This window comes from Triticum aestivum, chromosome 4D (assembly GCF_018294505.1).
Source record: "Triticum aestivum cultivar Chinese Spring chromosome 4D, IWGSC CS RefSeq v2.1, whole genome shotgun sequence".
In the NCBI taxonomy this organism is placed as follows: domain Eukaryota; kingdom Viridiplantae; phylum Streptophyta; class Magnoliopsida; order Poales; family Poaceae; genus Triticum; species Triticum aestivum.
The window spans coordinates 379424498-379440096 of record NC_057805.1 but is presented as its reverse complement, the minus strand read 5'-3'; the positions used below and the strand labels follow the sequence as shown (position 1 = coordinate 379440096).

General features: G+C 44.4%; 1 protein-coding gene across 1 annotated transcript; it reads left to right on the top strand.

The window, feature by feature from the left end:
• The first annotated feature begins 36 nt into the window (after nucleotides 1-36).
• LOC123098038 (F-box protein At5g07610-like) lies at nucleotides 37-2528 on the top strand. Its single transcript, XM_044519913.1, has one exon. It carries the CDS (start codon nucleotides 84-86, stop codon nucleotides 1206-1208), a length of 1125 nt encoding a protein of 374 aa, XP_044375848.1. The 5' UTR covers nucleotides 37-83; the 3' UTR covers nucleotides 1209-2528.
• Nucleotides 2529-15599: the final 13071 nt, after the last annotated feature.

Sequence of the window (15599 nt, the reverse complement as noted above, 5' to 3'; positions counted from 1 at the left end):
GCGTTTCCTTCTCCTTCGTCGCTGACCCCCTGACCCCTCCTCCATCTCCGTCTCCCTAGTGCAGACCTTCCTCCTGCCCCGGCATGGGCATGGCGGCCACGAGGCTCACGGACGACCTCCTCGTGGAGATCCTCGCGCGCGTGCCCGCCAAATCGCTCGCCCGTTTCAAGTGCGTCTCCAAGCACTGGCTGGGCCTCACCTTCGACCGCAGCCACCGCAGGAGGCTCCCCCAGACACTGTCCGGCTTCTTCTACAGCAGCGCCGGCGAGGAGTGCTTCCTGGAGTCACCTGTCCACTTCACCAGCGTCGAGGGCAGCCGCCGCCCTCTGGTCCGCACCTCTTCCGCGTTCCTTCCCAGCCACCGGCGCGTCGACCTCCTGGACTGCTGCAACGGCCTCCTCCTCTGCCGCTGGTACGAAGTCTCTGCCCGTGCCGACGAGTTCCGTTACGTCGTGTGCAACCCCGCGACGGAGAAGTGGGTCGTCTTGCCGGACTCTGGCCAGGCGGGCGAGGCGGGCGCCGCTCGTCTGGGCTTCGACCAGGCGTCGCCTCACTTCCATGTGTTTGAGTTGGTGGAGCAGGAATTTTTTTCGCCGGACTTCCCTGTCTACCTCATCGGAGTGCAGGTGTATTCTTCTGAATCCGGGAGATGGGTTCATAATGAGAAGGCATGGGATGAGCATATTAGGCTCGCCAATCGCCAGTCGGCGACTGTCTTCCTTAACGGCCATCTGCATTTTCACACCTATGACGGCGAGTCACGCCAGTGTCTAGCCGCGGTGGACACGGAGGGGGAAACATGGACGGACTTCCGCGCCCCTGGCGGTCTAGATGGCGGTCATATTCAGCAGTCACAGGGTCGCCTGCATTATGCCAATTTTCATCAAGATGAAGATGCCCGTGTGGTTCGACTAGTAGTTCATGTTCTCGAGGACTACGACAGCAAAGAATGGATATTGAAGCATAGCGTTGAAACTTCATATTTATCTGGAGGGACACATGTTCTTGACCTTAATGTGGACTTCCATTTGATTGCAGTTCATCCGGAATGTAACTTGATCTTTTTTACTGCGGGTTGGGATACCACCTTCATGTGCTATAATATGGATAGTCGGCGGGTCAAAGTGATCTGCAATCTTGAAGATGGCAAGCCGCCATATCTGCCGTATGTGCCATTGTACACAGAGTTACCATCACTGCACACATGATATCAATATCACACTTCTGATGCCTTGATAAGAAGTGCATCTTCGACAGGAGTCGATTGCTGCCGTGGCTTGGTATGTCTGTTTCAATTGGTTCTTGTTTTCTCTAACTTGGATAGTAAAGTGAGGTTCCAATTCTTGCCAACCTTAGTATGTCTGTTTGAATTGGTTCATGTTTTCTGTAAGCAACTGAATTTCGTAGACTTGCCTGAAAGACTAAAAGTTGTAATGCTGCCCTGATTCTAGGATTTGTAGCTGGTGATGCAGTCAGTTTCATGCGGGACTTATTTCCTGACGGGTGCATGCTTTTGCCTTTTGATTTTGAAGCCGTGGTGGTTCATTATGTTTGCTGATTTCTTTGAGTCATTCGAAGTTTCTGTTGTTTGTACTTGTTTCTACTACATACCAATAGTTTCTGGGCACTGCTACTCAACTATTTTGGTTGACTTTGTAAACATTTGGTGAAAGGCCTGAATCAATGATTGCCCACGGGGGAAGTAGAAGCATTTCATTGACAAAGACCTAGTAAACGACGCCATCTCTACTAATGCTATAACGTCTGAGATCATTTCCTATTTACTTCTAGATATGTTTCTGTTGATGGTGACGATAGTGCCGCTAGGTTGGTGCTAATTACCGCGGCATGCTTTAAATTGGAAAAGTTAGCAGCAGAACATCACCAAGCTGTGATTAGATCATACATACTGTTCTTTCTTTTGTCAGACAGCTCTCCCTTTCGTGGGTTTTCTTCAGTTTGGTACGTTCAAAGAGTTTGAAATCAGTAATGACATGCACTTCCCGTGGAACTATAATCTTACTTCTAGTTGTACGAGACCTGTTGTTTTCAAGTACAACTTTCCTCCTGAATTAACTGTCGCTGAAATAAGTTAATTTCGGACGGTGGGAGTATTTTGTTAAACTCCAATGCAACTTTACGGCATTATTTCTGAATTTCGATTTTTTTATGTTCTCTACCATTGTATAAGAGTTGGGTGATGGATGAACAGGAGTAGGATGGGTGGTTGCACTACTGTAAACAAATATCCTTATTAGAACTACTGTAAACTACACATCCTTATTAGAGTTAGCGCAAATATTTGCATGAACGAGGAGAAAGATCTTAAACTTGCATTATAGAGCAGTTTATTATTCAATTTGTGGAGACATACAGATGAAAATTGCAACGTACATTTGAGATAATGGTTTCATCCTTCACTAGCAAAACGGCCCATGCGTTGCAACGGGAGAATTTTTTTTTTATAATCTTCAATGGTCATGACCATATTTTGCTGCATCACCGAGATACACTATTACTCTCATTTTCGTCAAATCATGAACAATTTTTGAAACTCGTGAACATTTTTACAGATTTTGAGCATTTTTCTAAAATCATGAACATTTTTTGAATTCATCAACATTTCATACTATTTGCAAAAAAAAATATGAAAATTTTTTATAACAATTTCTTGAGTAGGTGAACATTTCTATAATTGACAAACATTTTTTTGAAAATTGGTGGAACAAATTTGAAGATTCACGAACATTTTTTGAAATATATGATCATTTTTTCAATCAAGAACATTTTATGAATCAATGAACTATTTTGTAAGTCACGAACAGTTTTTGAAATTTTAGGATAATTTTCAATTCATGAACATTTTCTAATACACTAACTTTTTAAAAATCATGAACCTTTTTTGATTTCTCAAACATTTGTTTTCAAAATTATGAACATTTCTTGAATACGCGAACATTTTTTTTAAAAATTGTGAATATTTTCTAAATCCACAAACATATATGAATCACTAAAAAAATTCAAAACTTTTTTGAAGTCCCAAATTATTTAAAGTAAAAAACAAAGACGAAAAAGGGAAACGAAATTAAAAAAACAGGCTGCTCGGACATGGGCCGGCCCAAACCGGCGCGCTGTGTCTTCTCCCAGTGCACAGAGCGTAGTATAGAAAATTCGTACTGCATGGGCCGGCCCACCCTGGGATTCCCCTGTGTGAAAGGTTTTTTTTATCACTTATATAGGTGGCTTTAGTGGGTAATATTTTACAAATTTGGTGGGTAATTTCGGTGACATACTACCAGAAGCAATAACCCTTTTATTATTAGGTAGGTATAGATAAGCAGAGGTCACGGATCCGCCCATCTATCTGAGATTACTACTACTAGACAACCGCAGGCTAACTGCTCCCAAACCCTAGTTTAATGTTGCCGCCGCTGTCGACATCGCTACCCTTCTCCAGCGACCAACTAGCTGCCCGGGCGGACGGCTCCTCCTCCACACCAAGCGGACCAAACATGACACCGCCAGAGCTGATCGAAGACCTGATTCCCGAGATCCTGGTCCACGTCCTGCCGGAGGATCCGCGCGGACCCACTTCCACTGATTTCTTGCGGGAAGGTTCTATAAGGGAAGAAGAATCAGAGCTGTGACCTGGTAACCTTGATTTCTTTCGGAACGTCATTACGAGAGTAACAAAGAAAGGCATACCTCGTGCGCACCTCCGTCGCTTGCGAGCCCTGGCGCCGCCTGCTCACCGACCCCGGCTTCCTTTGTCGCTACAGCACACTCCATCTAACGCCTCCCATGCTGAGTTTTATCAAGTGAAAAAATAGCGCGTTGTAGCGTTATGAGATATGCCTCGCTAAAAAAACAATGTATAATGTCTTGTTAATAGCACACTATAGCTTCTGCATATCGTGCTGTTAGCGCTGGGAACTAGCTTAGAGAATCGAACATGTGTTGCGCGTGTACTTCATATCAGAATGTTTTCATGTGAACAAATGTTGTTTCTTTTCGTGCTTGGGTAAATAAACAAGTAATCCTACATTGATAGGGATGTTCACAACGGCGAGTTTATCTTGTCACCCTTAGTTTGCTGATTCTCCATACTATGTAGTTGGGTTCTAAGGATTGATGTGATGTGCATATATCAACTTTTAAGAGAAGTCAGGATCACCAAGTGGCGAACTGCCCCTTTACGGACAGGTGATACGTCTCCAATGTATCTATAATTTTTTATTGTTTTATATTATTATATTATCAATCTTGTATGTTTTATATGTATTTTATATCATTTTTGGAACTAATCTATTAACTCAGTGCTCGGTGCTAGTCAAGGTTTCGGATTCCGTTTTACAAATTTTACCGCACCCGAACTAAATGGACGAAATTCGGTATTTCAGTATTTTTAGGAAAATCTCGGACGAAAAGCATAATTTAAAATTTGAATTTTGAATGAAAAAACGAGCAAAATTTTGACGAAAAACAACTGAAATTTTTACCAAAAAAATGAAAATCATCCAGCAAATGAAAAACAAAAAAATCTTACAGGATCGCAACTATCAATTGATTGCTCACACCCATGATTCGCTTCAGTTGTAACCAAATAGTATCACGAACTCAACAAAATAGCGGGAATCCCACACTCCTTACAACTCATCTTGCCCAGAATCGAACGCCTGCTCCACTCCTTGTCCCGTTTCGGTAGCCCAGACTAGCACGCATGCGCCCAACCAACCGCGTAAGCAAGGGCTCGCCGTGGATGAGAGCGACTTGCGGAGGGATCAGGAGGAGGGGCGGCGCGAACACGTCAGGGTTGGGCGTGAGGGTGGGGCCGACGCTAAAACAGAGAGGTGGGGAATTTCATTACTTTCTAGGGTTAGGGGCTCTATTCAGGCATTTTCCTTCACCAGAAGGGGTATGCAGGCTGGGCCGGACGATTAAGTGGGCCAAAAAATTCAAACAGGGCTAGAATAATTTGGCCGGTTACTACTTCTTGAGATCGCGTTGGTTTTCCCTTGAAGAGGAAAGGGTGATGCAGCAAAGTAGAGATAAGTATTTCCCTATGTTTGAGAACCAAGGTATCAATCCAGTAGGAGGAACGCACAACTCGCCAATGGTTGCACCTACACAAACAAAGAAATACTTGCACCCAACACGATAAAGGGGTTGCCAATCCCTTCACGGTTACTTGCAAGGGTGAGATCTGATAGAGATAGGTATAAAAGATAAGTAAAAGTGCAAAACAAAGTAAAAGTAAATAAATTGCAGCAAGGTATTTTTGGGTTTTTGGTTTTACAGACCTGAAAATAATATGATAAAAGATAGACCCGGGGGCCATAATTTTCACTAGAGGCTTCTCTCTTGAAAGAACGCATACGGTGGGTGAACAAATTACTGTTGAGCAATTGATAGAAAAGTGCATAGTTATGACGATATCTAAGGCAATGAACATGAATATAGGCATCACGTCCTTGACAAGTAGACCACACATCGACCGCTATCCAACATGCATCTAGTGTATTAAGTTAACAAGAATGGAGTAACGCCTTAAGCAAGATGACATGATGTAGAGGGGTAGGTCCAATCAATATGAATAAACCCCACATTTTTATCCTTAATGGCAATAATACAATACGTGTCATGTCCCTTTCTGTCACTGGGAATAAGCACCGCAAGATTGAACCCATTACAAAGCACCTCTACCATGGCAAGAAAAATCAATCTAGTTGGTCAAACCAAATCAATAGATCAAAGAGAAATACAAAGTTATCTTAATCATGCATAAATTTTTTTAGATAAGACTCAAATAATATTCATAGATAATCTTATCATAAACCCACATTTCATCGGATCTCAACAAACGCACCGCAAAAGAAGATTAGATCGAATAGATCTCCAAGAACATCGAGGAGAACATTGCATTGAAGATCAAAGAGAGAGAAGAATCCATCTATAGCTACTAGCTATGGACACGTAGGTCTGTGGTAAACTACTCATACATCATCAGAAGGGCAGCAAGGTTGATGTAAAGGCCATCCGTGATCGAATCCCCCTCCAGCGGAGTAACGGAACAAGTCTCCAGATGGGATCTCACGAGGACAAAAACTTGCGGCGGCGGAAAAGTATTTTTTGTCTGCCCTCTGGTCTACGGGGAATATTTGGCTATTTATAGAAGAAAAAATAGGGTTGGAAGTGCCACGGGGGGCCCACAAGCTTGTGGGGAGTGCCCCCCTTAGGGCACGCCCTATGATCTTGTGGCCACCCCGTGGCTCTTTTGACTTCCTCCCGTACCTTCCTGGGTGTCTTGTGGTCCAAGAAAATTTGTCAAAAAGTTTCGTTCCATTTGGTATTGATTATCTATAAAGACAAAAACAAGGAAAAGACAACAACTGTCATTTGGCACTAGGTTAATAGTTTAGTCCCAAAAAATGATATAAAATAGTGTAATGATGCATATAAAACATCCAAGATGGATAATATAATAGCATGGAACAATAAAAAATTATAGATATGTTGGAGACGTATCAAGCATCCACAAGCTTAATTCCTGCTCGTCCTCGAGTAGGTAAAAGATAAAAACAGAATTTTTGATGTGGAATGCTACCTAACATGTTTATCATGCAATCTTTCTTAATGTGGCATGAATATTCAGACCCATAAGATTCAAAACAAAAGTTTAATGTTGACATAAACACAATAATACTTCAAGCATACTAAAAAGCAATCATGTCTTCTCAAAATATCATGGCTAAAGAAAATTATCCCTACAAAATCATATAATCTTGTCATGCTCTATCTTCTTAACACAAAATATTTATGATGCAAAATCCCGATGACAAGCCAAGCAATTGGTTCATACTTTTAAACGCGCTTCAACTTTTTCAACTCTCCCGCAATATATGAGCGTGAGCCATTGATATAACACTATGGGTGAAATAAAATATGATGTTGGAGGTTGTGTGGAGAAGATAAAAAAGGAGAAAGTCTCACATTGACGAGGCTAATCAACGGGCTATGGAGATGCCCATCAATTGATGTCAATGCAAGGAGTACGGATTGCCATGCAATGGATGCACTAGAGCTATAAGTGTATGAAAGCACAAAAGGAAAACTAAGTGGGTGTGCATCCAACTTACTTGCTCATGAAGACCTAGGGCATTTGAGGAAGCCCATCATTGGAATAGACAAGCCAAGTTCTATAATGAAAAATTCCCACTAGTAATGTATGAAAGTGACAAAATAGGAGACTCCCTATCATGAAGAACATAGTGCTACTTTGAAGCACAAGTGTGAAAAATGATAGTAACATTGTCCCTTCTCTCTTTTTCTCTCATTTTTTCTCTTTTTTATTGGGCTCTTTGGCCTCTCTTTTTTATTTTGGGCTTTTTGGCCTCTTTTTGTTTTTAGTCCGGAGTCTCATCCCGACTTGTGGGGGAATCATAGTCTCCATCATCCTTTCCTCACATGGGACAATGCTCTAATAATGATGATCATCACACTTTTATTTACTTACAACTCAAGAATTACAACTCGATACTAGAACAAAAATATGATTCTATATGAATACCTCCGACAGTGTACCCGGATGTGCAATGATCTAGCATGACTGTAACGCCTGGATAATTATGCTACAGTAAACCCCTGTTAATTGTGCCATGTCATCATGTTACTGTTGCTAATCTCTGTTTGATCCAAATCGAATTCAAATTAAAAACCGAGTTTAAAGTCAGAATTCAAATTTTGTCAAACATGCAAACTAAAATGTTGATCATGTGACAAATATTCAATTATTAGTATTGGTGGTGAACCAACTTTTTATAAAGTAGCTAAGTGCCATAAAATAAAAGGAAACAGGGGCAATAAAATGAAAAAGAAAAGGCAAAAGAACAAAAAGAAAAGGGGGGAAAGGCCCCTGCCCCCCGGGCCAAGCTCAACAGACCAGCCGAGTGGCCCATTTCCCTCACCGGTCGTCTCCTCCCACCCGCACTGTTCTGCCAACCGGGCACCGCGGGCGCCACCCGACCACCTCGTCGGCAACACCGACGAGGGGATAAGGGAGCCAACCCCGCGCCTCCTCGGGCTCCCCTCCCACTCCCCTCGTCCACTTCCCCCCTCCACCTCGCTCGCTTGCCCGCTCCCCCTCGCCTTCCTCCTCTGCTCGCAGCCGAGCTCATGCCCACCGCCGCGCCCCACCGTCGACGCGGCCACCGGCCTCCCCTCTCCACGCTGACGGGCCCAGGAGGACCGCCGCCGTCCGCTCCGTTGACCACGCCCACACGCAGGAGCCGAAATCCCCTCCATCGCCGACCCAGCCTTCTTCTTCCTCCTCGGATCACCGCGACCTCGCCAACAACTTCGGCAGCCGCACGTCTTCCCCGGGCCTTCTCAGCAACGGTGGTGAGCTTCCGCTTCTCCTCCCCCTCGCCATTCGTTCGCCCGCGCCCCCGAGCTAGTCCCGCCACCGCGTCCGAGAGCTCGCCGTCGCAGCTCGCCTCGCCGTCACGGCCCCGGTCCCCTGAGCTCGAAAGCGAGCTTGGCCCCGTGCTCCTGGGGCTCCAAGGGACCTGTAGAGCCAACCCGCGCCGCTCGCCGTACCCGCCTAACGCCGCTCCGCCGCGAGCCCGACTCCGGCCTCCGCCCCTGCTCGTTGATGGCGCCGTCTCCGGCCGTTCCAGCCGATCCCACCGCCTCCATTCAACGCGGCTGCGTCGCATCGTTCGAACGCGCCAAGCCGCGAGCCCGGGGACCCTCTGTGGCCGATTCCCGGTGATGGCCGAGCCCGCCGCCGCCTTATCGTGCACGCCGGCGCAACCCCGTCGTTGTCCGCCAAAGTGGCCGGCCGGGGCCAGCCCCTGGGTCACTGACCCGCGGGGCCCAGGGCCCCGGCTGGACAATTGACCTGGTCAACCCCGCTGACTGGACCGACCCCCCAGTTGCTGATAAATGGGGCCCACCTCCCCTAATTAACTAAAACATTTTAAAAATAGTTAATTAACTTAATTGGACACTGACAGGTGGGCCCGGTAGTTGAACTAGCTATGTTTAGATTAGTTTTTAACCCTGTTTAACCCACTGTCTATGACAGGCGGGTCCCACCCGTCAGTTTAACCAATCAACTGGCTGGCTGAGTGCGGACATCACTCTGACCTCATGCTGACATCATTATTCTTTTTTCTCTCAAATTTAGTAATTAATAATAAATTCAGAATATTCCTAAAAACTTTAGAAATTCGTAGAAAATAAACCGTAGTTCGGATGAAAATACTTTGTACATGAAAGTTGCTCAGAACGATGAGACGAATCCGAATACGCGGTCCGTTAGTCTGCCACACGTCCCTAGCATAGTGGACCTGCAACCGCCCCCTCCGTTTCATCCATTCGAAAATGCCGAACACTGGGGATACTTTCCCGGATGTTTTCCCCCTCCACCTGTATCGCGCAGCATCGCGTTAGAACATCCCTAACGCTGCTTATTGTCTTGTCATGCATAGTTTTGCACTTGTTTGCTCTGTATTTATTGTTTCTCCCCCCTCTTCTCTCCGGTAGACCCCGAGACCGCTATTGATGTCCCTATGATCGACTACGTCGACGACGACCCTTCTTCCCTTTCAGCGGAGCTTCCAGGCAAGCCCCCCTTTGATCATCCCGACATCGCCCATTCCATTCTCTCATGCTTGCATCAGATTTTACAACTCTAATTGATTGCTCCTATTCTGATGCATAGCCTGCTTTTGTACCTCTGTTGTACCTTACCTGCTTATCCTAAACTGCTTAGTATAGGTTGGTTAGTGATCCATCAGTGACCCCCACCTTGTCCTTGTTGCCCCTGCTTCATGATCGACGACTCGATCAACGTGATCGACGACCAGAGCCCGACACCTCACATCACATCACACCCCTTTTGTTGCTCGACTCTGTAGAGCTACTATCGAGTGCCGAGGGTGATACCTCATAACGCACTCCTGGTGATGACTCTGTAGTGTAGCTATTCGGCCGTGGTCATCAAGGGTGATTCCTCCTTTACCACTCCAGATACGACTCTGTCGTGCAACCCCTCAAGTGTGAACCTCGCAGGTGGTTCCTCTTACGTCCACCTTGACGATTACATCGAGTGGAATCCATCGAGAGTGATTCCTCGGGTTTTCCCCTTGATGTTTGGACACACGGTTACCTTGACTTTACTTGAGACCTTTGTGAAAGTCGGGCCGGCCCGGAGATCACCCGCAAGATAATTACATGGCACAGCCGGGCATTCTGGGCCCTTGCCGTAAGTCCACGAGACGGGGCGACGGGGTCACATTATCACGAGTCTCTGCTCGTCTCCACAAGCTACTAATACACTAATGGTTTCGGTATTTGTTCTGAGTTGGCCTTTGGCCTTTACTCACTAACCACCACGCGAGAATAGTTATGGGCCTCGACGTCATAGTATTAGCCGAAGCTTTGTCAGACGTCCAGTTCAGCATTGCGTCACGGCTGGGCTGGCACCCCAGAGGTGGTGCCTAGGTCCGCCCTACACGAAACGATCCGGAGTGCAATGGGCGATGGGCCCAGACCCCAGAGTGCTTAGAATGTAGACCGATGGGGACCTCTCTGCTGAGCCTAGGTAGGGCTACGACGTGTTGATCTTCCGAGCCGGGCATTGACCCAGAAAAGTGTGTCCGACCAGAGTAATCATGCGTGTTGGAAAATGTGGTGCACCCCTGCAGGGAAGATTATCTATTCGAATAGTTGTGTCCACGGTAACGGACGTTAAGACTTGTGTCCTGATCTATTACAACTAGAAATGGATACTTGAGATATGTGGCCCCGGGATTACTTTCTCGCAAGGAGTCGAGGAAGGATCTCTCGGCATTAATACCACAGCATGCTTGTTAATGATAAACTACTATTCTTTACTCTTCTACATTCTGCAAGATGCTTGGAGCTGCTTGAAGATGCTAGTCTTTGGTAGGCTAGGCCTTCCCCTCTATTTTGGCATTCTGCAGTTCAATCCACAGATACAACCCTTCCATTTGATACCAATGCATACTTAGTATAGATCTGATGCTTGCGAGTACTTTGGATGAGTACTCATGGTTGCTTTGCTACCCCCTTTCCCCTTTCTTCCTTCTTTCCGGTTGTTGCAACCAGTTGGTGGATCCCTGGAGCTAGATGCCACCGTCGACGAATACTACTACATGGATGCCGCCGAAGACCAGGAGTAGTTAGGAGGTCCCAGGCGGGAGGCCTTGCCTCTTGGATCGTTGTCGATTTTGTGTTTGTCTTCTTAAGACAGTCTTGTTTCACTTATGTCTGTACTCAGATATTGTTGCTTTCGCTGACACTTGTGTATCGAGCTATGTATTCGAGCCCTCGAGGCCCCTGGCTTGTAATATGAAGCTTGTGTTAATTTATTTATGTCTATAGTTGTGTTGTGATATCTTCCCGTGAGTCCCTGATCTTGATCATACACATTTGCGTGTATGATTAGTGTACGGTCGAATCAGGGGCGTCACAAGTTGGTATCAGAGCCGACTGCGTGTAGGATCCCCCTTTCCAACTCCTTGGCCGAAGTTGAGTCTAGTCTTTGAAAACTATTTTACTAACATAGCTGTGTAGCTTACGGGCCCATGTCGCCATTGGGTGGTATTAGGATCTTTTACTCCTCGTCTATACTCTAGGACTCTAATCTCTCTTCTATTTGGGTTAAATGGTTTTGCTAACTCTAACCTTAGGATCTTGTGATCAGATCCACCCGGAGATTTGTATTACGCCTTTCTTGAGTTGAGGGCCAGGATCTGCTTCACATTGTTCACGGGTCGGAGGATCCTTTTATCGAGGGCACCTTGCGTCATCCCCTGCAGATTCCTCGCACTAGTGGTTTTCTCCGACGTAGATGTAGCCTTTTCTATGTCTCGTTGTTGTTTCCCTCCATTACGTGCCAGCGTGGCGCCTAGTATGTCTAGGATGATTCTCTTGTTCGATCTCATACAAACAATGTGTAATTGGCTCTGTATATGTATCTGTATGTCTTTAATGACTACTGCTTTGTACATACTACGCCTTTGCTCATTGTTCAAGTTACATCATGAATGACTCCATTGATGTCTACTACACAACCTTCTTCTTGTAGACGTTGTTAGGCCTCCAAGTGCAGAGGTTTGTAGGACAGTAGCAAATTTCCCTCAAGTGGATGACCTAAGGTTTATCAATCTGTGGGAGGCGTAGGATGAAGATGGTCTCTCTCAAACAACCCTGCAACCAAATAACAAAGAGTCTCTTGTGTCCCCAACACACCCAATACAATGGTAAATTGTATAGGTGCACTAGTTCGGCGAAGAGATGGTGATACAAGTGCAATATGGATGGTAGATAGAGGTTTTTGTAATCTGAAAATATAAAAACAGCAACGTAACAAGTAATAAAAGTGGGCGTAAACGGTATTGCAATGCTAGGAAACAAGGCCTAGGGTTCATACTTTCACTAGTGCAAGTTCTCTCAGCAATAATAACAGAATTGGATCATATAACTATCCCTCAACATGCAACAAAGAGTCACTCCAAAGTCACTAATAGCAGAGAACAAACGAAGAGATTATTGTAGGGTACGAAACCACCTCAAAGTTATTCTTTCTGATCGATCTATTCGAGAGTCCGTAGTAAAATAACACAAAGCTATTCTTTCCGTTCGATCTATCATAGAGTTCATACTAGAATAACACCTTAAGACACAAATCAACCAAAACCCTAACGTCACCTAGATACTCCAATGTCACCTCAAGTATCCGTGGGTATGATTATACAATATGCATCACACAATCTCAGATTCATCTATTCAAACCAACACAAAGTACTTCAAAAAGTGCCCCAAAGTTTCTACCGGAGAGTCAAGACGAAAATGTGTGCCAACCCCTATGCATAAGTTCACGAGGTCACGAAAACCGCAAGTTGATCACCAAGACATACATCAAGTGTTCTCAAATCCTTAAAGACTCAGTCTGATAAGATAACTTCAAAGGGAAAACTCAATCCATTACAAGAGAGTAGAGGGGGAGAAACATCATAAGATCCAACTATAATAGCAAAGCTTGCGATACATCAAGATCGTACCACCTCAAGAACACGAGAGAGAGAGGGAGAGAGAGAGAGATCAAACACATAGCTACTGGTACCTACCCTCAGCCCCGAGGGTGAACTACTCCCTCCTTATCATGGAGAGCGCCGGGATGATGAAGATGGCCACCGGTGATGGATCCCCCCTCCGGCAGGGTGTCGGAACAGGGTCCCGTTTGGTTTTTGGTGGCTACAGAGGCTTGCAGCGGCGCTCCCGATCTCGGTTATTTTCTGGAGGTTTCTGTATTTATAGGAATTTTTGGCGTAGGTCTCACGTCAGGGGGGTCTCTGAGCTGTCCACGAGATAGGGGGGCGCACCCCCCACCCTCGTGGGCAGCCCGGGACTCTTCTGGCCCAACTCTTTTACTCCGGGGGCTTCTTTTGGTCCATAAAAAACATCAAAAATTGGCACGTCAATTGGACTCCGTTTGGTATTCCTTTTCTGCGATACTCAAAAACAAGGAAAATACAGAAACTGGCACTGGGCTCTAGGTTAATAGGTTAGTCCCAAAAATCATATAAAATAGCATATAAATGCATATAAAACATCCTAGATGGATAATATAATAGCATGGAACAATAAAAAATTATAGATAAATTGGAGACGTATCAAGCATCCCCAAGCTTAATTCCTGCACGTCCTTGAGTAGGTAAATGATAAAAACAGAATTTTTGATGTGGAATGCTACCTAACATAATTTTCAATGTAATTTTTCTTATTGTGGCATGAATGTTCAGATCCATAAGATTCAAGACAAAAGTTTAATATTGACATAAAAACAATAATACTTCAAGCATACTAACAAAGCAATCATGTCTTCTCAAAATAACATGGTCAAAGAAAGCTATCCCTACGAAATCATATAGTCTGGCTATGCTCTATCTTCATCACACAGAATATTTAAATCATGCACAACCCCGATGACAAGCCAAGCAATTGTTCCATACTTTTGATGTTCTCAAACTTTTTCAATCTTCACGCAATACATGAGTGTGAGCCATGGACATAGCACTATAGGTGGAATAGAATGGTGATTGTGGGGAAGACAAAAGGGAGAATATAGTCTCACATCAACTAGGCGTATCAACGGGCTATGGAGATGCCCATCAATAGATATCAATCTGAGTGAGTAGGGATTGCCATGCAACGGATGCACTAGAGCTATAAGTGTATGAAAGCTCAACAAAAGAAACTAAGTGGGTGTGCATCCAACTTGCTTGCTCACGAAGACCTAGGGCATTTTGAGGAAGCCCATCATTGGAATATACAAGCCAAGTTCTATAATGAAAAATTCCCACTAGTATATGAAAGTGACAACATAGGAGACTCTCTATCATGAAGATCATGGTGCTACTTTGAAGCACAAGTGTGGTAAAAGGATAGTAGCATTGCCCCTTCTCTCTTTTTCTCTTTTTTTGTTTTTTTGGCCTTTCTATTTTTTATGCCTCTTTTTTTCTCTTTTTTTTTATTTTTCGTCCGGAGTCTCATCCCGACTTGTGGGGGAATAATAGTATCCATCATCCTTTCCTCACTGGGACAATGCTCTAATAATGATGATCATCACACTTTTATTTACTTACAACTCGATACTTAGAACAAAATATGACTCTATGTGAATGCCTCCGGCGGTGTACCGGGATGTGCAGTGAATCAAGAGTGACATGTACGAAAGAATTATGAAGGTGGCTTTGCCACAAATACGATGTCAACTACATGATCATGCAAAGCAATATGATAATGATGAAGCGTGTCATAATAAACGGAATAGTGGAAAGTTGCATGGCAATATATCTCAGAATGGCTATGGAAATGCCATAATAGGTAGGTATGGTGGCTGTTTTGAGGAAGATATATAGTGGGTATATGATACCGGCGAAAGGTGTGCGGTATTAGAGAGGCTAGCAATGGTGGAAGGGTGAGAGTGCGTATAATCCATGGACTCAACATTAGTCATAAAGAACTCACATACTTATTGCAAAAATCTATTAGTTATCAAAACGAAGTACTACGCGCATGCTCCTAGGGGGATAGATTGGTAGGAAAAGACCATCGCTCGTCTCCGACCGCCACTCATAAGGAAGACAATCAATAAATAAATCATGCTCCGACTTCATCACATAACGGTTCACCATACGTGCATGCTACGGGAATCACAAACTTTAGAACAAGTATTTCTCAAATTCACAACTACTCAACTAGCATGACTCTAATATCACCATCTTCATATCTCAAAACAATCATAAGGAATCAAACTTCTCATAGTATTCAATGCACTTTATATGAGAGTTTTTATTATACCCATCTTGGATGCCTATCATATTAGGACTAAATTCATAACCAAAGCAAATTACCATGCTGTTTAAGACTCTCAAAATAATATAAGTGAAGCATGAGAGTTCATCTATTTTTTCAAAACAAAACCACCGCCATGCTCTAAAAAGATATAAGTGAAGCACTAGAGCAAATGACAAACTACTCCGAAAGATATAAGTGAAGATCAATGA

What these genes read in the sequence shown, in the direction of transcription:
- LOC123098038 (XM_044519913.1), top strand. Translation starts at nt 84, where the DNA reads ATGGGCATGGCGGCCACGAGGCTCACGGACGACCTCCTCGTGGAGATC.